At 53.7% G+C, this 26,762-nt stretch overlaps 1 protein-coding gene across 1 annotated transcript; it reads right to left on the bottom strand.

Moving 5' to 3' along the window:
• Positions 1–389: 389 nt before the first annotated feature.
• On the bottom strand, positions 390–8,921 carry LOC128848639 (chymotrypsinogen A-like). The gene is made up of 7 exons (XM_054048678.1): positions 8,813–8,921; positions 6,358–6,461; positions 5,604–5,689; positions 4,895–4,973; positions 3,961–4,141; positions 1,316–1,449; positions 390–688 (listed from the first exon to the last, which is right to left on the bottom strand). The coding sequence occupies exons 1-7, from the start codon at positions 8,862–8,864 to the stop codon at positions 527–529; spliced, it is 798 nt and encodes a 265-aa protein (XP_053904653.1). The 5' UTR covers positions 8,865–8,921; the 3' UTR covers positions 390–526.
• Positions 8,922–26,762: the final 17,841 nt, after the last annotated feature.

Here is a 26,762-nt window from a genome sequence, read left to right as displayed (position 1 = left end):
CAAGACCTAGATGGCCCCTGCTAACCCTGTGCCCCGCTGAGCTCTCCCTGGGGGGGTAAGGGGGTGGCCCTCCTAGCCAGGCTGGGGCTCATGCGATGCTCCTGGAAGCTTCTTCCCCCATGCCGGGGTAGAGAGGGGGCTTCCCTCATGGATCAGCTTCCCCAGCTCCACGCCAGCGGCCACAGCCTGGCTGGCCACGGGCACAAAGCTCAGTTGAGGGGTAGGGAACTTAAAGGCGGCTTCACCAGGTGTGGGCCCTGCCTAGGCGTGGTGGGTGTGAGCACCCCCTGCTGGGTCAGCTGCAGCAGGCATGTGGTGCCCAGGCTGTGCCCGGTCCCTTGGACACAGCGTGCTAGTGCCCCGAAGATGGCAGGAACTCAGAGGCCCAATGCTGCAGAAGGGTTTTATTGGAAGGCTGCGGGGCTGCGTCTGAGCCAGGTAGAACTAGGTCACCTGCGGCGAGAGAAGGATGCAGAGCTGCAGCCGCGGAGCTGGGGCCTAGCCATTAGCAGCCCCCCCGACAGGCTCAGTTGTTGGCCATGATGCTGTCGATCCATGGGCGGAGCAGGCTCACGCGGGCGTAGACGCCTGGCGAGGTAGTGGCGCAGCGGCTGCTACCCCAGGACACGATGCCCACCAGATACCAGACTCTGTTCTCCTGGCAGACAAGGGGGCCGCCGGAGTCACCCTGTGAAGCAGATGGAGATGCAGGCTCAGAGAGCTGGGCACCAGGCCCTCCAGTGCCAGCCCCTTGCCCAGACACCCTGCCAGGGATCATCCCAAAGTGGGGCCCCTGCTAGCCTGGGTCTCGCCCTCCTGTGCCACGCTGGGGAGGAGCTGCGCTGGAGAGATCAGACCAGGAGCACCCTCCCCTGCCCAGGGCAGAATGCCTGCCTTTGCTGCCAGAAGGACAAGGACCCTGTCCCTGGATTGGCACATTCTCCCCGGCCTGGTGACCCCAAGATGAGGAACCACGGCCAGCCAAGAGCTCACGCTCCCCTGCTTCCCACCCTGGGCCACAGGCACCGTCCTAGCCAAGCAGCAATGACTGAGCCAGTCAGTGCTCTGGACAATGCCTCTATGGGCCCATGCAACAGGCATGAGGGTTTCACGCCCTGCGTGGGATCACTGTGCCCTTCCCCCACACACACCCAGACTGGGGAGCAGAAGACCACAGCAGGGTTCAAGCAAGGTAGCCATGTGTGGCAAGGCCGCAGGGCTGGTAGAGGCGCAGAGCGGCCAGCAGAGGGCGTGAGCCTGCGCTGGAGGTGGAAGGAGGTTGGCCAGCGGGGCAGCCCCAGCCCTGGGGCCATACCATGCAGGAGGAGGAGCCGGCTGCTCCAGCGCAGATCATTGAGTCCAGGATGTTGCCGTCCCAGTAGTTTTTACACTCCTCATTAGTCAGCAGGGGCAGCGCCGTCTGCTGCAGTTTGCTTGGGGTGCTTAAGGCTGGAAAGGGAGCAGAGAGAGGGCAGGGTCAGGGCCGCACCCCACGGAGCCGCCACCTGCATTCCACATGACATGGCGCATGGCCTGTGTGGCTCACATGTGCCGCACGTGGGAGCTGGGTGCGCTGCCAAACACACCCTATGTGTAAGGGGACTGTTGCCCCCTTACTAACAGTCTGTGGGGGGGGTTGGTTGGCTGCTCCCAGCACTGAAAGGAGGAGGGTCGATGGCAAATCAGGAGCCTGAGACTGACAGTCCCCAGGGGCAATGGGGAGAGGCCAATGCTCCAGATCAGCCTGATTGACAGGGCGGGCAGCTAATCAGAGAGTCAGGAGGCCAGGGTGGGTCCCGCCCTCCGTGTGAACTGGAATGGCCTGAGTCAGACAGAGTGGGGCCGAGCTAAGGAGAGAGCAGGGGCCCAAGCTGAGCTGGGGGCAGAGCTGCAGCCCCAAAGCCAGAGCACAGCCAGAGAGAGCAGCCCTGCCCTGGGAGCAGAGCTGTAGCAACCAGAGGCAGAGGGGCCAGACAAGCAGCCAGGGAGCAGGTCAGAGCTGGGAGCAGAGTCACAGAAGCAGCCTGCAGAGCAGAGCTGTGCTGGGGGCAGAGCTGCAGCAACCAGAGCCGGAGAGGCCAGAGAAGCAGCCCAGGGAGCTGAAGGCAGAGCAGCAGCAGCAGCCGTGCTGAGGCCGAGTGGAGCTGGAGCCGGGGCTGGAGCAGTCCGGAGCTGGGGCTGGGGCAGTCCGGAGCCGTGTGCAGTCCGAGTGCGGTGAGCAGCTGGGGAGAGGAGGGGGACCCTGGGCAGAGGGCCCAGCACAGGGAGATGCCTCAGCCAAGAGGCCCTGCAGGCCAGACTTGCAGGGGGATCATAACCCCGACTGGGCAGGGGCGACAGGGTCCTGCCACCTAGAGCCTGAGAGCGTGTGGCCACCGCCAGAGCAAGTGTCCAATCCACAGCGTCCCTGCAGCACAGCCAGGGCCTGAGAAGGAGCCTGGGACCTACAAGGAACAGACTGAACTGCCCTGACGTTCCAGAGACACTGGTTGTAATGTTCCCTGCCACAGAGCAGGGTGATGTGTTTTCCTTTAACTTTTCCCATTTTTCCTTATTCTTTTTTAAAATTAATTGTTAATTAAACAACTTGTATTTGCTTTAAATTGTATGAAATGATCAGTGGGTCAGGGAGGTGCCCAGTGCAGAGAGAGTACCCCGGAGTGGGGACACCCTAGCCCCTGTCCTGGGTGACCACCGCAGGGTTGGGAGTCGAGCCCCCCAGGAATCCTGGGCCCAGCCTTCTCGGGGTTTATGAGGACTCTGCCAGACAGGAGAGTGGAAGGGGAGCCCTCAAGGGCAGGGAGGCCTCTGGGTGAAGGAAGTGGGAGCGAGGACTCGGATCCTTTCGCTAGCCCTCTTCACCGGGGTAGTGCAGAAGCCAGGAAAGTTCCCCACAATAGCGGGACCATTCCCCCGCTTACATATGGAACGGGTGAGCTGCACAGGAGCCCCCCGCGACCAGCCCGTCCTGCTACCGAGGCACAGCCCCTGGCTCCCCAGTGGGGCTGGGCGTCCCATGCACCCTGCTGAAAGCTGGGGCAGGCAGACAGGCAGCCCAAGAGCAGGCACTGCGTTCCCAGGTCCAACTCATTGCAGAGCCACAGGCCGGGCTCTCCAGGGACTGGAGATGCCAGAGGGCTCTGGCCCCAGGCGGAGGAAAAGGCTCTTTCACCAACAATCCCCCACTTGCCCTGGCTCGCGTTCCCCTGCCCACACATGGGGAGCTGGCCAGGCCTTCTCAAGCAGCATCCCACAGCAGCCTGGCAGCGGTGGGCTCACAGGCTGGCCTGCCAGCTGGCCAGTCAGTGCTTTGCGTGCTAGGAGTTAGATCCCCCCCTGCCCACACCTCCAGGGCCAGCTCCAGCCCTGTTCTGCCAATGCCTCAATGCACAGCTGCCTCAAAGTCCGACCTGTGGATCCCCCGTGCCCATGGGTGGCTCTAGGTGGGCACCAGGCACATTGGGTTTAGACCAGACACATCACTATAGAAAGGCCACAGCCCTGGCCCTTACCACCTGCGTAGAAGGGGCTCGGTCCAGGCCAGGCTGGTGACAGGAACAGAGCCCAATGGTTTCTCACACCTCCCCTCAGGGAGTGCTCTGCGCATGGGGGGGCCACCAACATGCCCCGATGCCAATGAGGGTGTGAACCCCAGGGGGCTGACAGCTCAGTATTGCCATGTGGGAAAACTCATGTACCCCTCCACCCCCGGGCATCCCTCACTACCCACGCTGAATGTGCTTTGCAATCACCAGAGTGCACAGCCTCTCAGCATTACTGTCCCCCGCCTACAGGTGGGGAAACTGAGGCATAAGGTGCGTAACTAACTGCCCTTGATCTCGCGATTCCTAGCCCTGGGTCCTACCCCGCAATGCGTGTGAGTGACCCAGCCAAACTGGCCGTTGAAGTTGGCCCTAAGGCCATGCGGGCTCCACTACCCAAGGCACCAGGAGGACGTACCGTTGTAGCGGGTCTTGCCCCAGCCGGTGGTGACGCAGAGCTGGCCACTCCGGTACTGCTCCCCGGCGGCTGCCAGACACACCGGGGCCACAGTGCTGCCCAGCTCCGCGGCCGTGGCCAGCTTGATGAGCGCAATGTCATTATTGATGGTGTTGGAGTTATACTGCGGGTGGGTGAAAACCTGCAGCAGAGAGACAGGCCTATGAGGACAGGTTCCTGCAGCTACCCCTCCCCCACGGCGAGGGTACTCACATGGACCCCGTTGCCATGGTGCCTGGCCAGGGTACATTCAGCGGGCACTGAGACCAGCCGGCCTCACCAGGCCTGGGGCAGCCGCTAAGTCTGCTCCTTAGAGCTAGCAGGCAGCATGTGGCAGGCAACCTCCCACTGCTCCCAGTACCCGCTGCACCCAGAGAGGGCTGCTGGGAGCTGCAGTCTCTCAGGAGGGCACCGGGTCCCATGGGGCACAGGCTGTGTGCGGAGGCAGTGACTCTCCACGCATGGGGCACGCCCCGCATGGCTGGAGCAGGGCAGCAGTCAGATCCCTCGGGGGGCCAGGCTGTGCCCAGCAGAGGGCAGGGGAGACAGGGCCATAGCCTGATGCTGCAGTGGCTGGCACAATTGGGTGGCTCTGGAGGGGAACCCCCACTGCACCCCTGCAGGGGCAGCTGCCCCAGCTGAGCTCCCTCACTGGCTGTGGTGCTGGCACAATGCCCCCAGGCCTGGAGCACATACACTCACACAGGAGTTCACAGCTGTTCCCCATCTCACCCCCCGGAGAGCTCACTCTGTAGAGCGGGGCTACACAGAGGCAGCGAGCAGACAGCAACCCTGGGGGCTCATGGCACCCACCGGTGGTTGTACCCAGAGGCTCAGCGTCTGTGCCAGGCTCCCCCACCTGCAGTGGGTCGGCACCGAGCAAGCACTCACTCACCTGCTGGATGGCCAGTTTCTGCACTTTCTCTTGGGAGGAGCTGCGGTCGTGTTCCCCGAGCACCACCACGTTGGATTTTCTGGGGCCAGAAGAGAGGGCAGTTAGTGTCCAGGGAGAGCTGGGATCACCCCCAGCGAAGGGCGATGTGTGGGGCACTGTGGGATGGGGAGCTAGCAGCCAGTGGTGCCAAGCTAGCCCCATCCCTGCTGATCCTGTCAGCACTCACTGACGTGCCATTGGGCCCGTGAGTTGTAGCTAGTGCATTTGGCCATGCAGCGGGCGTTCCTGCCTGACTGGGGCTAGTGCCCAGGTGCACCCGGGGCTGTTCACCCGTGCAGAGGGAGCCTTCCCCTGCACGTAGCTGGGGCCTTCCATGCGGGCAGCGACCTGGCTGGATCAGGCACAGTTTTCCCCTTGGTCTGTTTGATGGGTTAGCCCATGCAGCCTGCCATGCTGGGGGCAGCCCAGCATTACGGGGTTGGGGGCTGGAACAATCGTCCGGGCGCTAGGTGTGATCTCGAAGGGCAAGGGGAAGTGACATCTCCATGGCTGGGGCTGGAGTCTGACCCTGGGCTAGCAGCACTCAGCTGCCCCACAGGGCCCATCACCCCCTTCAAGCGGCATCAGACAGGCTGCTAAGCCATGTGTCTTATCTCCCCTCCTCCCCTCCCCTCCCCCCCAGCCCATCCCCAGGGCGGTCCCCACTCACGTCACTCCGCAGTGCGCAGCTGTCACCACCCAACGCTCGCTGACCAGGGAGCCGCCACAGAAGTGCCAGCTGTTCGTCTGCGACTGCTGCAATTGCCAACCATGGGGAGACTGTAAGGCCCTAGAACGGCCCCCCGCCCCAGGGCCCATGCCCTCCGGATATTGCCAGCAAGGTCGAACCACACTGAAAACAACTGCAGTGCCCAGCTAAGGCATGGCCCTCGGCAGCTAGGAGGGCACCTTCCCTTGGCCTCAGCCACAAGCTCTCTGCAGCCTCCCCCGAGGGTCACTGGCAGCAGGGACTGAATCTGGCACTTCTGCTTCTATGAGCAGGAGCCACACGGGCCTGTGCTTGTCATACACCATGGGGTGGGGGTAGTGTCCAAGAGCCGCCCTTCCCACGACTTCATCCCCAGCGTCTGCGCTGCAGGAGTACGGCCTCTGGGAGCTGAAAGGGGGGCCAGGGCCAGCGCTACCATTTTTGCCGCCCCAACGAGAAAAAAAAAGCCACTCGGACTGTGCCGCAACAAGAATGGATGGAATGCCGCCCCTTAGCATGTGCCACCCCAGGCACGTGCTTCCTCTGCTGGTGCATGGAGCCGGCCCTGGTGGGGGCAGGGCTTGGAGATGGGACAGAGCCATGGGGGCGGAGCCAAGCAAGGAAAGAGTTCGGGTCACCACTGGGGCGGGGCGGGGCATGAAGGGAGTAGACAGGGCACCTGGCACCAACAGAGAGACATCCCCATCCTTCTTACCTGCAGGGAGACCTGCCAGGGCCAGGATCCGGGAACCGCCTCCTCACCATTCACAATGCGGGCGTAGCCGCTGATGATGGGTTGGATTTCCTGCACACCACAGCCTGGCAGGGAAAGGGAGTCAGCCTGGGTCTCCGCCCGCTCCCCACTGGCACCCTGGGGCCACAGCGCCAGCTACCCAGAGACACTCCAGCCCATCTCCCTCCTGCAGCCTGGTGAGAGCACGGGCAGTGCCTGGCGGAACAATTGCCAGAGCCTGGCCCAGAAGGGGTTACGCGGAGGAGTCTGAGATTGTGGAACCTTCCCATTCAGAATGAAAACCCAGAGACACTGTCTGGGGCAGCCTGCCTGGCACCCTGCAGCATCACCAACCCCCGTGGCAGCCGTGCATTTAGTGTATATACATACACAATGCTGGGGTCTAGCTTAGCTGGTCCACTCATGAACGAGATCTTGGAGTCATTGTGGATAGTTCTCTGAAATCATCCACTCAATGTGCAGCAGAGGTCAAAAAAGCGAACAGAATGTTGGGAGTCATTAAGAAAGGACAGATAACACAGAAAAGATCATATTGCCTCTATATAAATCCATGGTACGCCCACACCTTGAATACTGCGTGCAGGTGTGGTTGCCCCATCTCAAAAAAGCTATAGTAGAGTTGGAAGAGATACAGAGAAGAGCAACAAAAATGATTAGAGGTATGGAACATTCCGGATAAGGCTTGGAAAACAGATGACTGGGGTGGGCGGTGGGGGGGATATGCTAGAGGTCTATACAATCATGACTGGTGTGGAGAAAGTGAATAAGGAAATGTTATTTACCCCTTCATTTAACATACCAACCGGGGTCACCAAGTGAAATTAATAGGCAGCAGATTTAAACCAAACAAAAGGAAGTATTTCTTCACACAGCACACAGTCAAGTTGTGGAACTCTTTTCCAGGGGATGTTGTGAAGGTCACCAGCCCCAGAGCACCCTGTGCCAAGTGCCTGGGGGTCAGCCAGAGCAGTCCCTCTCCTGGCATCCGAAGGAGCTTGACTGGCCCAGCTGCAGAGCAACTAAGAGCACAGCTCCCGTGACAAAGCCCAGCAGCCCCCACGCCACAGCCGAGCAGCAGGTAGCTGGGCCCGGGAGGCCCTGCTCAACTCAGCAGGCCCAGGCACTCCTGCCTTAGCACTTTTGAATAGTTCAGCGGGGAAAGTAATCTCTGGCACACGCTCAGTGCCGGCCGGTGTCCACCAGCCTCATGTGCAGCACAGGCTCCCCTGTGCACATGGCTGCCTCCCAGCTGCATTCACACACTTGAGCGCAGTATTTGGGCATCGGGGCCACACCGCTGATGAAAGGGGAGCGGGACCCGGTCGCCTGTGACTCACACACAATCATGATTGGCTCCACGCCAAGCCCATTCCCAGCCCGAGTGCTCTCAGCCACGCTAGAATCATTCCCGCTGGTCCACTCCCACCACTGCTGCGTCAGCAATAGCAGCGCTGGAGGAGCCTGGATGGTGGCATTTTAACCCTCGCCCAGGTATTAAGCACGATGCGAGTGCAGACACAGCCAGTGGGGAATATTTCACTGCCACGTTTCACCTGCCAGCTCCCAGCCATTCGTGCTGGTCACACAGAAAGAACCTTGTATTTATACCCCACTCTTCACGCCTGAAAGCAGCTGAGCCACTTTCCCACAATTCACCACTAGGCAGAGGCCAAACCTAGACTATTCCAGCTGCCCAGAGTGAGCTCCAGAGAGTTACTGCACCAGACTGCAGGCAGGTGGTGAGAGCGGCAACCTTATCTACAGCACTCACTGCCGCTGTTACAGCAGACATTACCCATTGCTTGGCCTGCTGCTGAAATGCAGCCAGCTCTGGTGTGGAACGTAGCAGCTGCTTAACAGCCCACAGCAACACCCCCACAACATTTTAGAGACGACACTGAAGACTATTGTCTCTCTTAAGCACACAGAGGGGCACTGAAGGAGGCACAAAGTAACTAGCCAAACTGGCCTGGATTAAACAACCCTGGTCTGGCAACTGGTGCAGCATTTTGGCTGCTGGCAAGTGCAATAGCAGCAGATTCAGGACTCAAGGGCTTTTAATCAAGCAAGATCAAAGCCCTTTACAGGGAGATCAGGATCATTAGCCCCATTTTACAGAGGGGAAACTGAGGCACAGAGCAGGGCAGTGCAATGCCCAAGGTCACCCAGCAGCACAGTCAGGAATAGAACACAGATCTCCTAGGTCCCAATAGAGTTCCCTGTCCCCTATGCCACACTGCTGATGAAGCTAAAGGGGATTCCTGGACACAGCCAGCCCCAGGCGTCTCTCTCTAGTTTCCAGCCTGACCAGCACAGTCTGCGCTGCTATGTCCCCACACAGGGCCTCCGGAGCCCGGATGAGGCTGTCGCTTAATGGATTATGCAGCCCAAGCAGAGAAGGGCCCGCCTGGCTTACCATGAGCCGTGCCGAGGAGCGCCAGGCAGGAGAGCAGCCACAGAGCAGCCATGCTAGCAACGAGGCTGAGGCGTGCAGACAGGGTGGACGAGACGAGGCTGCAGGTCTTTTATCCCCAGTGCCAGTATGGGTCAGAGTAGGGCCAGTGAGAGGACTGGGGGCCATGGGAACATCCGCTGCAAGGCAAACATGCCACCCCATGCTCCCGTGATACCGCGATTGATTACTGTATTGGCAGGAGTTGTGGGCACTTTTTTCGTGAAGTGGATGTATTTTTAGAAGCAGGGCAGCTGGTTTGCTTTCCAGGCTAGCTCCCATGGCGAAGAGAGGGGTTAGCCGCCATCAGGAAGGGCGTCAGACATGGCCCATTTCCAGGAGGAAAATGGGCTTTTCCTCTGCATTGGTATGAGACACTCTGCATGTGCCCTGCTGTGCCAAAGGGGACACCAGAGCCAGGGGTTAGTATAGCCTCCACCCATTCCTTTCCCCCCTGCCATTCCATTGAGCATCACAATCAGCTGCTTCTGGAGCCCAGGCAGGGCCTGGACTCATCTGGGTGGGCAGGATTCTCACAGCAGGAAACTAGACGCCCCGACCCGTGCCTGGAGAGAACGGGGGTCGGAGCAGAGGAGCCCCCTTGCATTCTGTTTACAGCACTGCCCCTCTAGCAGGCTGCATTGCACGGGGATGCCAGCAGGCAGTGCATCCCCCAGCGCCTCTGACAGGGGCAGGCCTGGGCCAGCCCCAGGAACCTTTTGGGGAGCTCTGCCCAGCCTTCATAGCGCCCAGGAGGGGAAATGGTGCCGGTTGATATCACAGCCCTGGTCAGCAAGGTCAGTTCTGCAGGGCTAGGCCAGGATGCCAATGCCCCAGGACTGTGGCTTGGGCCCATCCCTGATGGGGGGCGTTTGGGGGAGGGGGCTCTCCTCCTTTCCATGCCAAAGGCCGTCATCTCCAGCAGCGCCCTTCCATAACTGGTGGCACCTCTGTCATCCCAGCCCCCCCACTCCCTGTGCTTGGGTCACCAAATTACCATGGCCGATAAGCTCTGCTCCTGGGCTGACCCCGCTGCTGTCGGAAGCAGCTGCCTTTCCCAGCCTTATCGAGCGTGAAGTGCACACCTGTGGTCCACAGGCAGCAGGGATGAGATACCGCTTCCAGCCTTCACACCAACACCTGCCTCCCTGCACAGTGCTTCGCACACCCAGCGGGCCTGGCAATACAGCTCCCCGCCAGCGGGAATTAGCCAGCAGCCCTCAGGCTGGGCCTTCCCCTGGCCCAGACATGCTCCCTCCCAGCCTTCAATGGGGCAGCCGTGGGCACTGCCCGGACGCCGCAGACTTGGGATCTATCCCTGCTCAGCCACCCACCTGCTGCCTGGCCCAGGGCAGTCCCTTCCCCTCGCTGGGTCTCCCTTTCCCCTCCCACCCTTTGCCTTGTCTAGTGAGACCCGTAACGCTTCTGGCTCTCAGTGCATCTGGCCTGCACCCAGCACAATGGGGCCTCATCTTGGTCCGGGCAAGATTCTACTGTAATCTAACTGACAATGCTCGCAGGTATCACAGCACGCCACTTACACAGTCTGTTCCTGGCTACAGCCACCCTGCGTGCAGGCCCCTAGGCTGGGAGGACGCGGGAGGAGGCATTTTACCAAAGGCTGTGGGTTTTTTTCCTATCCTGAAATAGCCGGGTGATCTCAGAGGGTGACGCTATGGCAGCTTTCTGGGGCAGAGACTGGCTTTTTTTTCTGTGTTTGTACCTAGCGCAACGATGCCATGGGCCATGGCTGGGCTCCTAGGAAGTACACCTCGTAAATAATGTACAGCTCCCAGCACAGCGGGCACCCAGCCCATGGCTGGGCTCCCAGGCTCTACTGTAATACACCTAATAAATGAGGCTGCGAGTTTGTCACGGAAGTCATGGATTCTGTGACTTTCCGTGACCTCTGTGACTTCTGCAGCAGCTGGTGTGCCTGGCCTGGGGGCAGCTCAGGCAGGAGTCAGTCGCACTGGCCGCTGCTGGGGCAGTCTTGGGCCACTGTGTCCCTCTCCCGCAGCAGCAGCAGGAGTTTGGGCGTAGGAGGGGGCGGGGGATTAGGGCACGGGACGGGGTGAGGAAGGCTCTGGCAATACCAGGTTAACAATGGTGCCAGTGGCGCAATGGAGCCAGGCCCATGCTCAGAAGGGGCCTCAGCCTGCCCTGTTTGCCCTGCGCACCGAGACCCCACCACCCCGCTCACCACTAGCTCCTCTTAGCTCCTCTCTGCCCCCTGGCTGGATCCCAGTGCACCTCTGGCTCTGGGGAGTCTCTGCTTCCGACCACCTGTGGGGCCCTGCCTGGGACTGGGGCAGAAGCCTGGCCAGTCTCAGCCAGTTGCAGGGAGGACAGTGTGGGGGGCTTGGCTGGGCCCATCCAGGCAAGTGGGTCCTGAGGGAGCCCGGCTGGGGCGGGACCTGGCCTGGCTGATGGTGCCGCTCCTGGGGGGCCAGAGCGATTCTCCACCTGGCAGACACAGTCTGCGATGGTGTTGTGCAGGGCACTGGGCATTATTGGGGGAGTCTGGGGGGGCATTGGGCATAATGGGTCTGGGGAAGGCTCTGGCCCGGGGGGGGGCAGAGGTGCTGAATTTCTGATTTCCCCAGGGGTGCTTGACCCCACTCTGCCCCAGGTCCCGCCCCCACTCCACCCTTTCCCAAGGCCCCATCCCTGCCCCACCTCTTCCTGCCCCCATTCCGCACCCTCCCCAGAGCGCCCCCAACCTCACTCTGCCTCTTCCTGTCCTTGCTCCTCCCCCTCCCCCCCAGACTTCCTACCAGCCGCTGAACAGCTGATCAGCGGCGGGCGGGAGGTGCTGGGGGCGAGGGGGAGGAGCTGATCAGCGGGCCTGTCAGGGGTGTTCAGCACACACTATTTTTTTTCTGTGGGTGCTCCCAGAGCACCCATGGAGTCGGCGCCTATGGGGTGTTGTGGGGGGGGGGGGAGCTGTGTGGTGCGGCATGGGCCCGCCCCCGAGACGAAGGGGCATGCTGGCAGCACAGGGCTGGCAGCCCACTGTGTGTCTGACAACTGCCAGTTTGTAAATAGTGCCCTGCACTGGACCGAGCAGAGTGGCCATGCTATGCCCCATTGCCCTTGGCTGACCCCTCACGCTGCGGACCGACCTCCCCGCGCCATGCTCTATTGCCGCGGTTCTCAGGCAATGGGAGCTGCAAAGCTGGCATTCTGGGTGGAGGCAGTGTGCAGAGCTGCCCGGCCACGCCTCCGCCTAGAAGCTGAGCGAGAGGGGTGTCCCCAATTCCCGGAGAGGCATGGAGCCATGTAGGGAGCCGACTGGCCCTACCAACCGCCGCCCCCTCCCCGCCACCAGCACCAGTGGGGTCCCAGGTCACCCCCCCCTCCCCGAGCACCCACAGCACCCCTGGGCTGCCCCTCCCCCTCCAGTTTTAGATGGGGGTATATAGTAGAAGTCATGGACAGGTCACGGGCCGTGTACTGCCTATGACCTGTCCATGACTTTTACTAAAAATACCTGTGACTAAAATGTAGCCTTACTAATAAATAATGTACAGCACCCAGGACAGCGGCCCAAATAATGTACCCCCCTGGCCCATGGCTGAGCTCCTAGGCACTACCGTAATACAGGTAATGAATAATATTAGCAATAATAAATGGTCCATCCCGAGGTATTTTCCCTCCTTGCAAACTATCTCGCTGGAAAGGACAGCTAGGAAGACTAGTAAGATGCCACAGAGCTCTTTAATGACCTGAGGAAAAAAGGAATCCTACAGAAAGTGGGAACATGGACCAATTGCTGGCTGAAAGGCTGTATTCAAAGGGTAGTTATCAATGGTTTGCTGCCAAACTGGGCCAATGTATATAATGGTCCTGCAGGAGTCAGTCCTGGGTCCGGTACTAGTCAGTCTTTTCATTAATAACGCGGAGAGGGGTCGCAATACGCTGAAGGACAGGGTTAGAATTCAAAATGACCTCAACAAATTGGAGAATTGGTGTGAAATCACCAAGATGAAATTCAATAAAAACAAATGCAAAGTGCTACACTTAGGAAGAAAAAAAATCAAATGCACAATTACAAAATGGGGAACTACTGGCTGTATGGTGGTACTGCTGAAAAGGCTCTGGGGTTCTAGCAGATCACAAATGGCATAGGAGTCAGCAGTGTGATGCAGTTGCAAAAAAGGCAAATATGGTTCTGGGGCCTGTTAACAGGAGTGTCGTATGTACAGCACGGGAGGCCATTGTCTCACTCGGCACTGGGGAGGCCTCAGCTGGATACTGGGTGCCGTTCTGGGCACCACACTTTGGCAAAGATGTGAACAAATTGGAGCTAGTCCAGAAGAGAGCAACAAAAATGATCCAAGGTTTAGAAAAACTGACCTGTGAGGAAAGGATAGTAAAACCTGGCCAAGTTTAATCTGGAGAAAAGACGACTGAAGGTGGGGACCGGATAACAGCCTTCAAATATGTTACAGGCTGTTACAAAGAGAATGGTGATCAATGGTTCTCCAAGGCCACTGAAGGTAGGACAAGACGTAATAGGCTTGATCTGCAGCAAGGGCTTGTGATGTTATTGACAAACTATGACCATATAGATCATTGTTGCAACCATTGTTATATATTTGCAGCAAATATTATACAAAGGTTGTTGTGTAAGGTGTCTATAAAAAGGTTATGCTTTGCTGGTTATGATTATGCTATCTGTATGTGTGTATCATTTTTGTAGTACCACCATATAGCCAGTTGTTCCCCATTTTGTAGTTGTGCATTTGATTTTTTTTCTTCCTAAGTGTAGCACTTAGCATTTGTTTTTATTGAATTTCATCTTGGTGATTTCACACCAATTCTCCAATTTGTTGAGGTCATTTTGAATTCTAACCCAGTCCTTCAGCGTATTGCGACCCCTCTCCGCATGATGTTACCTGCAGATTTTATAAACATACTTGCCATTCCATTGTCCGCGTTATTAATGAAAAGACTGACTAGTACCAGACCCAGGACTGACTCCTGCAGGACCATTATATACACTGGCCCAGTTTGGCAGCAAACCATTGATAACTACCCTTTGAATACAGCCTTTCAGCCAGCAATTGGTCCATGTTCCCACTTTCTGTAGGATTCCTACTGGCCATGTACTTGTATTTCAGTGTGTTTTGATTCTAAGTAGCCTCAGTGAAGCATTTGGTCAGATTCTTGAGAAGGGACTATTCTCAGTAAGTGCCCAGTCAAGAAACACTTAACTGACAATGGACTTTGGGAGATTCCAATCCACATAAGAAGTCTTCCTGGGAACGTTCAAGATAGCATGTGAGCAATGGCTGCCGCCTGTAAAGAACTGACAAGTTTCAGAGTAACAGCCGTGTTAGTCTGTATCCGCAAAAAGAAGAACAGGAGTACTTGTGGCACCTTAGAGACTAACAAATTTATTAGAGCATAAGCTTTCGTGGACTGTGAAGTGGGCTGTAGTCCACGAAAGCTTATGCTCTAATAAATTTGTTAGTCTCTAAGGTGCCACAAGTACTCCTGTTCTTCTTTTTGTAAAGAACTGAGTCATGCATGGACATGTGATTTGCCCATGTGACTCCAGACTCCATCTTGCTGCTGTGATTTTCCACAGTAAGAACAAAGTGTGTCCTTCCACGGGCAGAGGATATAAAAGGCCCTGAAAACTCCTCCAGTTTGTCTTCAATCCTGCTTCATACCTCTGGAGGGACTTGGCTACAAACTGAAGCTCTGAACAAAGGACTGAGTGACCCATCCCAGCTGGGGATGTACTTCAGAGACTTGATTTGAACCTGCAGCTTATTCCATCACTGCTACAAGCCTGAACCAAGAACTTTGCCATTACTGTATGTAATTGATTCCATTTCACCAATTTTAGCTATCATCTATATCTTTTTCCTTTTATGAATAGACCTTTAGATTTTAGATTCTAAAGGATTGGCAACAGCGTGATTTGTGGGTAAGATCTGATTTGTATATTGATCTGGGTCTGGGGCTTGGTCATTTGGGATTGGGAGAACCTTTTTTATTTTACTGGGGTATTGGTTTTCATAACCATTTGTCCCCATAACGAGTGGCACTGGTGGTGATACTGGGAAACTGGAGTGTCTAAGGGTATGTCTACACTACGGGATTAATCCGAATTTATATAATTCGAATTTTGGAAACAGATTGTATAAAGTCAAATGTATGCGGCCACACTAAGCACATTAATGCGGTGGTGTGCGTCCATTGACCGAGGCTAGCGTCGATTTCTGGAGCATTGCACTGTGGGTAGCTATCCCATAGCTATCCCATAGTTCCCGCAGTCTCCTCCACCCATTGGAATTCTGGGTTGAGATCCCAATGCCTGATGGGACCAAAAACATTGTCGCGGATGGTTCTGGGTATATCCTCCCCCCTCTCCAGGGAAGCAACGGCAGACAACCGTTTTGCGCCTTTTTCCTGGGTGAACAGTGCAGACGCCATACCACGGCAAGCATGGAGCCTGCTCAGCTCAAGACAGCAGTCATGAACATTGTAAACACCTTGTGCGTTATCATACAGTTTATGCTGAACCAGAACCTGCAAAACCAGGCGGCGAGGAGTAGGCTACGGCAGCGCGGCGGCGAGAGTGATGAGGATATGGACATGGAATTCTATCAAACCGCGGGACCCGGTGCTTTGGGGATCATGCTGTTAATGGGGCAGGTTATAGCCATGGAACGCCGATTCTGGGCCTGGGAAACAAGCACAGACTGGTGGGACTGGTGTTGCAGGTGTGGGACGATTCCCAGTGGCTGCGAAACTTTCGCATACGTAAGGGTACTTTCTTGGAACTTTGTTACTTGCTTTCCCCTGCCCTGAAGCGCCAGAATACCAAGATGAGAGCAGCCCTCACAGTTGAGAAGTGAGTGGCGATAGCCCTGTGGAAGCTTGCAACGCCAGACAGCTACCGGTCAGTCGGGAATCAATTTGGAGTGGGCAAATCTACTGTGGGGGCTGCTGTGATGCAAGTAGACAAAGCAATCACTGAGCTGTTGCTACGAAAGGTAGTGACTCTGGGAAATGTGCAGGTCATAGTAGATGGCTTTGCTGCAATGGGATTCCCTAACTGTGGTGGGGCGACAGATGGAACCCATATCCCTATCTTGGCACCGGAGCACCAGGGTACCAAGTACATAAACCGCAAGGGGTACTTTTCAGTGCTGCTGCAAGCATTTGTGGATCACAAGGGACGTTTCACCAACATCAACGTGGGCTGTCCAGGAAGGGTTCATTACACTCGCGTCTTCAGGAACACTAATCTGTTTAAATGGCTGCAGCAAGGGACTTACTTCCTAGACCAGAAAATAACCGTCGGGGATGTTGAAATGCCAATAGTTATTCTTGGGGACCCAGCCTACCCCTTAATGCCATGGCTCATGAAGCCATACACAGGCAGCCTGGACAGGAGTCAGGAGCTGTTCAACTACAGGCTGAGCAAGTGCAGAATGGTGGTAGAATGTGCATTTGGCCGTTTAAAAGGTCGCTGGCGATTGTTACTGACTCGCTCAGACCTCAGCCAAACCAATATCCCCATTGTTATTTCTGCTTGCTGTGTGCTCCACAATCTCTGTGAAAGTAAGGGGGAGACCTTTATGGTGGGGTGGGAGGCTGAGGCAAATCGCCTGGCTGCTGATTATGTGCAACCAGACACCAGGGCGATTAGAAAAGCACACCAGGAAGCGCTGTGCATCAGAGAAGCTTTGAAAACCAGTTTCATGACTGGCCAGGCTACAGTGTGAAATTTCTGTTTGTTTCTCCTTCATGAAAACCCGCCCCCTTTATTGACTCATTCTCTGTAAGGAACCCACCCTCCCCCTTCCCCCAGCTTGCTTTCAAAGGAAATAAAGTCACTATCGTTTAAAAATCATGTATTCTTTATTAATTGATTATAAACATAGGGAGAGAACCGACAAGGTAATCTGGGTGAGGTTTGGGAGGAGGATAGGTGGGAAGTAAAAGGCCACTGAAAAAATTCAATATAATGACAGCCTTTTGGTTGGGCTGTCCACTGGGGTGGAGTGGGAGGATGCACGGAGCCTCCCCCCGCCGCGTTCTTACACATCTGGGTGAGGAGGATATGGAACATGGTGAGGGGGGAGGGAGGTTATACAGTGGCTGCAGCGGCAGTCTGTTATCCTGCTGCCGTTCCTGAAGCTCCACCAGATGCCGGAGCATGTCCGTTTGATCACGCAGCAGTCCCAGCATTGCAGCCTGCCACCTCTCATCTCGAGCGTCCCTCATGATCTCACGTTCACTGGCATCTTTCCTAAATTTAGATACCGTGTCCTTCCACTCATTCAAATTAGCTCTTTCATTGTGGGTGCAGTCCATTATTTCCATGAACATCTTGTCTCGCGTCCTCTTTCTCCGCTGCCTTATCTGAGATAGCCTTCGGGACGGAGGAGGGAGGCTTGAAAAATTTGCAGCTGCTGGAGGGAGGGTTGAAAAAAAGGAGAGAAGTTTTTAAAATGATACGTTTTACAGAACAATGCTTATACTCTTTCATGGTGAACAACACTATTCACATTACATAGCACATGTGATTTCAGTACAAGGTCGTATTTTCCATCTTAATATTGAGTGCCTGTGGCTTTGGTGTTAGAGATCACAGACGCAGGTCCGGGCAACAGAATTCAGCTTGCATGCGGCCATGGTAAGCCATTGTCTTTCGGCTTCTGCGCCCTCCTTTCCTACATACCAAGCAAAGCCCATTGACTGCTGTTAACCTTCAGCAGCAGAAAACAAACTATCCCCCACCCCATCCAATTCTCTGGGATGATTGCTTTATCCCTCCCTCCACCGCGTGACTGGTATCAGGGAAGATCCCTGCAGAAACCAAACTAACCCCCCTGTCCCCCCACATGAATTATCTGGGATGATTGCTGTACCCCTCCCCTCACCGTGTGGCTGGTAACAGGGAAGATCCCTGCTAGCCAAACGTGAAAAGCTCAGGGCCAATTCCTCCCCCACCCCCACCCCCAACTGCAGGGAAGGATTTCTTTTCAGCCACAGGCAAACAGCCCAGTAGGAATGGCCACCTCTGTCCCCTTAATTAAATTCCCGTATTTCAACCAGGTTACCATGAGCGATACCACTCTCCTGAGGATTACACAGCGAGATAAAGAACGGATGTTGCTTGAATGCCGCAAACACCGGGACCATACGCTGCCAGGCTTTGTCATGCAATGATACCAGATTACTTGCTACTAGCATGGCGTGGTCAAGTGTCCTACCATGGAGGACGGAATAAGGCTGCACTGCCCAGAAACCTTGTGGAAAGGCTTTTAGAGTACCTCCAGGAGAGCTTCATGGAGATGTCCCTGGAGGATTTCCACTCCATCCCCAGACACGTTAACAGACTTTTCCAGTAGCTGTACTGGCCGCGAATGCATCCCAAGTCCTCAGGGCAAAGTAATCATTAAAAAACGCTTGCTTTTAAAACAAGTTTTATATTTTAAAAGGTAAACTCACCTGCGGTCCCTTCCATGGGGTCATGGTCTTGGATACTGGCTTGGGAGGGTTGGGAGGGTACTTCAGTCAGGCTGAGAAAAAGATCCTGGCTGTTGGGAAGAACGGAGTGCTGGGTGCTCTCCGCAAGCTCGTCCTCCTCCTCCTCGTCTGCAGAATCCTCAGGTGTAGCTGATGAGATTATCCCCACATCGGAATCCACGGTCAGAGGTGGGGTAGTGGTGGCGGCCCCCCCTAGAACTGCATGCAGCTCGTCGTAGAAGTGGCATGTCCGCGGCTCTGACCCGGAGCGACCGTTTGCCTCCTTTGTTTTTTGATAGGCTTGTCTGAGCTCCTTGACTTTCACGCAGCACTGATCTGAGTCCCTATTGTGGCCTCTCTCCCTCATGCCCTTGGAGATTTTTTCAAAAGTTTTGGCATTTCATCTTTTCGAACGAAGTTCTGCTAGCACTGGATCCTCTCCCCATATAGCGATCAGATCCAGTACCTCCCGTACGGTCCATGCTGGTGCTCTTTTTCGATTATCGGCCTGCATGGTTACCTGTGCTGATGAGCTATCTGTGGTCACCTGTGCTCTCCACGCTGGGCAAACAGGAAATGAAATTCAAATGTTCGTGGGGCTTTTCCTGTCTACCTGGCCAGTGCATCCAAGTTCAGATTGCTGTCCAGAGAAGTCACATGGTGCACTGTGGGACAGCTCCCGGAGGCCAATACCATCGGATTGCGGCCACACTAACCCTAATTCGAAATGACAATATCGATTTTGGTGCTACTCCGCTCGTCGGGGTGGAGTACAGAAATTGATTTTAAGAGCCCTTTATTTCGAAATAAATGGCTTCATTGTGTGGACGGGTGCAGGGTTAATTCGATTTAACGCTGCTAAATCCGAATTAAAGTCATAGTGTAGACATGGCCTAAGGGAATTGCTTGTATGACTTATGGTTAGCCAGTGGGGTAAAGCCGAAGTCTTCTCTGTTTGGCTGGTTTGATTTGCCTTGATGTGCAAAGGAACCCCAGCCTTGGGCTATAATTGTCCTGCTTTAAGCAATTTGTCCTGAATTAAGAGCAGGAGTACTTGTGGCCCCTTAGAGACTAACAAATTTATTTGAGCATAATTTGTTAGTCTCTAAGGTGCCACAAGTACTCCTGTTCTTTTTGCGGGTTTTCCAACTTTTTGGCACACCTCACAAGACCGGACATAAGTAGAAACATCTTTGCCCATTCCCTCCCAGTGGAATGACCTCCCCAAACAGTCTTTGGTCCTGTTCACCCCAGCATGGCCACTAAGATGATTGTGGGCTAAGCTCAAGAGCTTTATCTGGTACTTAGTTGGAACTACCAACTCTCTCTAAGGATGCCAATTTTCCTGATGCCCACCAGAAAGAGTTTCCTTGTATAAAAGTCCTCTTTCTACAACAAACTGGGATCGATTAGAAGAGCTGAGAGGCGGTGGGTTGCTCCGTGCCGCCGTCCAAGCTCCCTGGAGGCTGTCATCTGCTTTCTGTTCGGCCTGGAACTGTTCCCTTGATGCTGGAGACATCGGTTCCTCACTGGATTGTGGACCTGGGCTTGGTCCCTCTGGAAGTGATGCAGGTGATGGGGCTGTTTCTGTTGACGGTGAACCGCTCTCTGCTGGTGCACGATGTGGGATTTCAGTCTCTGGCTGAGCCTCTTGGGTAGGGTTATCTGCTGCTGCTGCTGGCAGTGCAGGTTCAGTAGTGCCTCTGGTGTTGAAGTTGTAGATGGGTTTGCAAGCGCTGGACTCAGTGTTGGCAATCGTTCCGGTTCTGGGACTGGCTTTGGTTGGGTCTCTGGTAACACAGGTGAGGCCCTATTGGAAGGGTAAGGGACAAAGCTAGGTGTGAAAGCTTGTTTAGCCTGGCTGTGAGTGACCATTCCCACCCTCTTGGCTAGTTTCACATGGTTGGCCAAATCTTCCCCTGGCAGCATGGGAATGGGATAATCATCATAGACTGCAAAAGTCCACATTCCTGACCAGCCCTTGTACTAGACAGGCAAGTTTAAAGATTTTGACATGAATGGTTGAATCATCACTTGGGCCTCTGGGTTGACGAATTTGGGGTCCACTAAAGATTGATGGATAGCTGACACCTGTGCTCCAGTGTCCCTCCATGCGATAACCTTCTTCCCGCCCACACTCACAGTTTCCCTTCGCTCTGAGGGTACCTGGGAGGCATCTGGACCTGAGGACCTTGGGTGTGACTCCGGTGTAATGAACTGCAGTCTGTTGGGGTTCTTGGGGCAGTTGGCCTTCACATGCCCCAGCTCATTACATTTAAAACATTGCCCAGCTGACTGGTCACTGGGGCGAGGTGGGTTGCTGGAGACTGGTATGGTGGGATGATAAAGTGTCTGGGGTTTTCCTTGGGATGGAGGTGGGGTCTTGGGTTGCCCCCGGTGATAGGGTTTTGTTTCAGGTTGCCCCTTCTGATATTCACTCCAACTGCTACTAGTTTTTTTCTTTTTTGCCACCTCCACCCATTTGGCTCCAATCTCCCCCGCCTCGGTTACAGTTTTGGGCTTCCCATCTAGGATGTACTTTTCTATTTTCTCAGGAACACCCTCTAAAAACTGCTCCATTTGCATTAGGAAGGACAACTCTTCCGGAGATTTAACACTTGCTCCTGATATCCAGGCATCCCAATTTTTCACAATGTAGTAGGCATGTCGGGTAAATGACATGTCTGGTTTCCACCTTTGGGCTCTGAACAGCCGATGGGCATGCTCGGGTGTTAGCCCCATTCTGATTCTGGCCTTGTTTTTAAAAAGTTCATAACGTTCATATGTTCCTTAGGCATTTCAGTCGCCACCTCTGCTAAGGGTCCACTGAGCTGTGGCCTCAGCTCTACCAGGTACTGGTCTTTACAGATGCTGTACCCAAGGCAGGCCCTTTCGAAATTTTCTAACAAGGCCTCGGTATCATCACCTGCCTTGTAGGTGGGGAATTTTCTGGGATGGGAAGCGGTACCTGGAGAGGGGTTGCTAGGGTTGTCTGGGATATGTTGCCTAGCCCTTGCCCTCTCTAACTCCAGTTCATGCTTTCTCTCTTTTTCTTTCTCCTCCATCTCTTTTTCTTTCTCTTCCATAGCTCTCTTATGGGCAGCCTCGTTGGCTTTCTCTGCTCTTTCAGCAGCTTCTTTCTCGAGTTGATCAAGTGATCTCTCTCCTGCTATCCATCTCCACCCTCTGACAAACAGAGGCTAGGGACACTTGTGCAGAAAGATTTGGAGAACATGGATTGCTGTCCGGTCCCTCTTAGTCCTAGGAGCGAACACACCCAAAAACAAAGAGCACACAAACAAAAGTCCCCACCCCCCCAATGTTTGAAAGTATCTTGTCCCCTTATTGGTCCTTTGGGTCAGGTGTCAGCCAGGTTACCTGAGCTTCTTAACCCTTTACAGGTAAAAGGATTTTGGTGCCTCTGGCCAGGAGGGATTTTATAGTATTGATATAGGAGGGTTGTTACCCTTCCCTTTCTAGTTATGACACCATGGGTAGTCACTTGGCTCTTGGTTCCTGGACAATGGCCCTGTGTGCATTCCCCAGGTCAGAGGGATGCAGGGGGAGGCATTTTACCAAAGGCTGGATAATAAAGAACAATAATAACTAGCCCATCCCCCAAATTTTTCCCTCCTCACTGGACAACCGGCTCAAGCCTTTTGGCACTGGCATAAAGAGACTCTACTTGTGTATAACAGACTTTGGTGCCAGGGGATTTCACTGGTTATTTGGCAAAATGGTTGCAAAGAAACCATTTTTCAGGCATTTAATCTCCAAAAAACAAAAACTCCAGACCCCTTCCTTGCTGCACGTTTGGGGGAGAACTTGTCCCTACTGAGATGTTTGATTTAAAAAAAAGGTTCTTTCCAAAGCTCTGATGGGGGCAGCAAACTGGGCTAAAATGGGAGGGCCCCTCTGCCCAGCCCAGCTGGCTTGAGAATCGATGTATTTCAGAGAAGCTGAGAGTGCTACTGACTGTCCAGAAAACAGACCCCAGAAACTGGGCCAAGAGTCCTGAGCCCTGCCCCAGAGACGCTAAGAGACAATGGGATGACCCTGTTCATCATCGGATAACAGTTCCATTGGGGCTCTAGGACTTCACACCTGATGCTAAAATGGACCTTGGAGGGACCTAGCCTCTGCCCAGCGTGGCAGGGAAAGGAGGGGTGTTCTGAGTCAGAGCAATGAGGAGAGGCAGAGGCAGTTAGCTTTGCGAACAGGGGCTGCTAACAGGGAGTTTCGCAAGGGAGTTCTCCAGGTGAAGGAGGAGCAATACAGCAACCTTTTGGGCTGACAGGGGGCTGCAGACGGGAGTTTGACAGAGGGAGGCTTATGATGGTTAGGAAGACCCGCAACACCTGTGCCAGCACTGCTACTGTCTCCTCCACCTGTGCCTGTAGCCAGACAGAGTGCCTAAGCATGGATGCCTCTACCCAGATCCTGGTGTGGTTTTGCAAAGACTGTAACTTGCAATTTCCACTTACTGATATCCAGACTGGGGGGACCATCCAATGTGAGAGGTGCCTGCTGGTGGAATCTCTCAGGCAGCAGGTGGGAGAGCTACAGGAGGAGGTGGCTAGGTTGAGGAGCATCCGTATCCATGAGCAATTCCTCGACAGTGTCCATGTGGAGACAGCTGAGGTAGCTGTCCCAGTACACAGGACTGCTGATACACCACTGGTGGAGGAGGAGATGGCTCAGGGTGGACACTGGCAGCTGGTTACTTCTGGCAGCAGGCAGTGCTCCACCCTTGCTCCGAACCCTCCTGCCGTGGTTATAGGTAACCGTTATGCTCTTCTTGACACAGGAAAGAAGGAATCACTCCCTACAGTAAAGGAGGAGAAGCCTCGTACCCCTAAGGCTGGAGAGTCTGCTGCCACCACTGCGAATAGGAAACGTAGGGTAGTGGTGGTCGGAGACTCTCTGCTGAGGGGGACGGAGACGCCCATCTGTCGCCCTGACATTTCATCTCGGGAGGTATGCTGCCTGCCGGGGGCCCGTATCCGAGACGTTACGGAGGCATTGTCGAGAATTATCCAGCCCTCTGACTACTACCCCATGCTACTCATCCATGTGGGCACAAATGATACTGCGCGGTGTGACACTGAGCGGATCAAGAGTGACTACAGGGCTCTGGGAGTACGGGTGAAGGAGTTTGGAGCGCAGGTGGTATTCTCTTCAGTTCTTCCTGTCAAGGGTAGGGGCCCGGGCAGAGACAGATGCATCATGGAGGTGAATGCCTGGCTGCGAAGATGGTGTCGCCAGGAGGGCTTTGGCTTCCTAGACCACGGGATGCTATTCGAGGAAGGACTGCTGGGCAGAGATGGCGTTCACCTTTCGAGGAGAGGAAAGACCCTATTCGGACACAGACTGGCTAACCTAGTGAGGAGGGCTTTAAACTAGGTTCGACGGGGACAGGTGAGCAAAGCCCACAGGTAAGTGGGGAACATGGAGACCGGGGAGATGGGTCGGAAACGAGAGGGAGTGTGGGCTATATTGGCAGAGAGAAAGGAGAGTCAGGACAAAACTGGGAGGAAAGATCAAACCAGTATCTTAGATGCCTATATACAAATGCGAGAAGTATGGGGAATAAGCAGGAAGAACTGGAAGTGCTAATAAATAAATACAACTATGACATTGTTGGCATCACTGAAACTTGGTGGGATAATACACATGATTGGAATGTTGGTGTGGATGGGTACAGCTTGCTCAGGAAGGATAGACAGGGGAAAAAGGGAGGAGGCGTTGCCTTATATATTAAAAATGTACACACTTGGACTGAGGTAGAGATGGACATAGGAGACGGAAGTGTTGAGAGTCTCTGGGTTAGGCTTAAAGGGGCAAAAAACAAGGGAGATGTCATGCTAGGAGTCTACTACAGGCCACCTAACCAGGTGGAAGAGGTGGATGAGGCTTTTTTCAAGCAACTAACAAAATCATCCAAAGCCCAAGATTTGGTGGTGATGGGGGACTTCAACTATCCGGATATATGTTGGGAAAATAACACAGCGGGGCACAGACTATCCAACAAATTCTTGGACTGCATTGGAGACAACTTTTTATTTCAGAAGGTTGAAAAAGCTACTAGGGGGGAAGCTGTTCTAGACTTGATTTTAACAAATAGGGAGGAACTCGTTGAGAATGTGAAAGTAGAAGGCAGCCTGGGTGAAAGTGATCATGAAATCATAGAGTTTGCAATTCTAAGGAAGGGTAGAAGGGAGAACAGCAAAATAGAGACAATGGATTTCAGGAAGGCAGATTTTGGGAAGCTCAGAGAGCTGATAGGTAAGGTCCCATGGGAATCAAGACTGAGGGGAAAAACAACTGAGGAGAGTTGGCAGTTTTTCAAAGGGACACTATTAAGGGCCCAAAAGCAAGCTATTCCGCTGGTTAGGAAAGATAGAAAATGTGGCAAAAGACCACCTTGGCTTAACCACGAGATCTTGCACGATCTAAAAAATAAAAAGGAGTCATATAAAAAATGGAAACTAGGACAGATTACAAAGGATGAATATAGGCAAACAACACAGGAATGCAGGGGCAAGATTAGAAAGGCAAAGGCACAAAATGAGCTCAAACTAGCTACGGGAATAAAAGGAAACAAGAAGACTTTTTATCAATACATTAGAAGCAAGAGGAAGACCAAAGACAGGGTAGGCCCACTGCTTAGTGAAGAGGGAGAAACAGTAACAGGAAACTTGGAAATGGCGGAGATGCTTAATGACTTCTTTGTTTCGGTCTTCACCGGGAAGTCTGAAGGAATGCCTAACATAGTGAATGCTAATGGGAAGGGGGTAGGTTTAGCGGATAAAATAAAAAAAGACCAAGTTAAAAATCACTTAGAAAAGTTAGATGCCTGCAAGTCACCTGGGCCTGATGAAATGCATCCTAGAATACTCAAGGAGCTAATAGAGGAGGTATCTGAGCCTCTAGCTATTATCTTTGGAAAGTCATGGGAGACGGGAGAGATTCCAGAAGACTGGAAAAGGGCAAATATAGTGCCCATCTATAAAAAGGGAAATAAAAACAACCCAGGTAACTACAGACCAGTTAGTTTAACTTCTGTGCCAGGGAAGATAATGGAGCAAGTAATTAAGGAAATCATCTGCAAACACTTGGAAGGTGGTAAGGTGATAGGAAACAGCCAGCATGGATTTGTGAAGAACAAATCATGTCAAACCAATCTGATAGCTTTCTTTGATAGGATAACGAGCCTTGTGGATAAGGGTGAAGCGGTGGATGTGGTATACCTAGACTTTAGTAAGGCATTTGATACGGTCTCGCATGATATTCTTATCGATAAACTAGGCAAATACAAATTAGATGGGGCTACTATAAGGTGGGTGCATAACTGGCTGGATAACCGTACTCAGAGAGTTGTTATTAATGGTTCCCAATCCTGCTGGAAAGGTGTAACGAGTGGGGTTCCGCAGGGGTCTGTTTTGGGACCGGCTCTGTTCAATATCTTCATCAACGACTTAGATATTGGCATAGAAAGTACGCTTATTAAGTTTGCGGATGATACCAAACTGGGAGGGATTGCAACTACTTTGGAGGACAGGGTCATAATTCAAAATGATCTGGACAAATTGGAGAAATGGGCTGAGGTAAACAGGATGAAGTTTAACAAAGACAAATGCAAAGTGCTCCACTTAGGAAGGAAAAATCAATTTCACACATACAGAATGGGAAAAGACTGTCTAGGAAGGAGTACGTCAGAAAGGGATCTAAGGGTTATAGTGGACCACAAGCTAAATATGAGTCAACAGTGTGATGCTGTTGCAAAAAAAGCAAACATGATTCTGGGATGCATTAACAGGTGTGTTGTGAGCAAGACACGAGAAGTCATTCTTCCGCTCTACTCTGCTCTGGTTAGGCCTCAGCTGGAGTATTGTGTCCAGTTCTGGGCACCGCATTTTAAAAAAGATGTGGAGAAATTGGAAAGGGTCCAAAGAAGAGCAACAAGAATGATTAAAGGTCTTGAGAACATGACCTATGAAGGAAGGCTGAAAGAATTGGGTTTGTTTAGTTTGGAAAAGAGAAGACTGAGAGGGGACATGATAGCAGTTTTCAGGTATCTAAAAGGGTGTCATAAGGAGGAGGGAGAGAACTTGTTCACCTTAGCCTCTAAGGATAGAACCAGAAACAATGGGTTTAAACTGCAGCAAGGGAGGTCTAGGTTGGACATTAGGAAAAAGTTCCTAACTGTCAGGGTGGTTAAACACTGGAATAAATTGCCTAGGGAGGTTGTGGAATCTCCGTCTCTGGAGATATTTAAGAGTAGGTTAGATAAATGTCTATTAGGGATGGTCTAGGCAGTATTTGGTCCTGCCATGCGGGCAGGGGACTGGACTCGATGACCTCTCGAGGTCCCTTCCAGTCCTAGAATCTATGAATCTATGAATCTATGAATCAC

This window comes from Malaclemys terrapin, chromosome 14, assembly GCF_027887155.1.
Source record: "Malaclemys terrapin pileata isolate rMalTer1 chromosome 14, rMalTer1.hap1, whole genome shotgun sequence".
Classification (NCBI taxonomy): Eukaryota; Metazoa; Chordata; order Testudines; family Emydidae; genus Malaclemys; species Malaclemys terrapin.
Note: the sequence above shows the minus strand (reverse complement) of the source record. Positions and strands in the feature narration are given on the sequence as shown.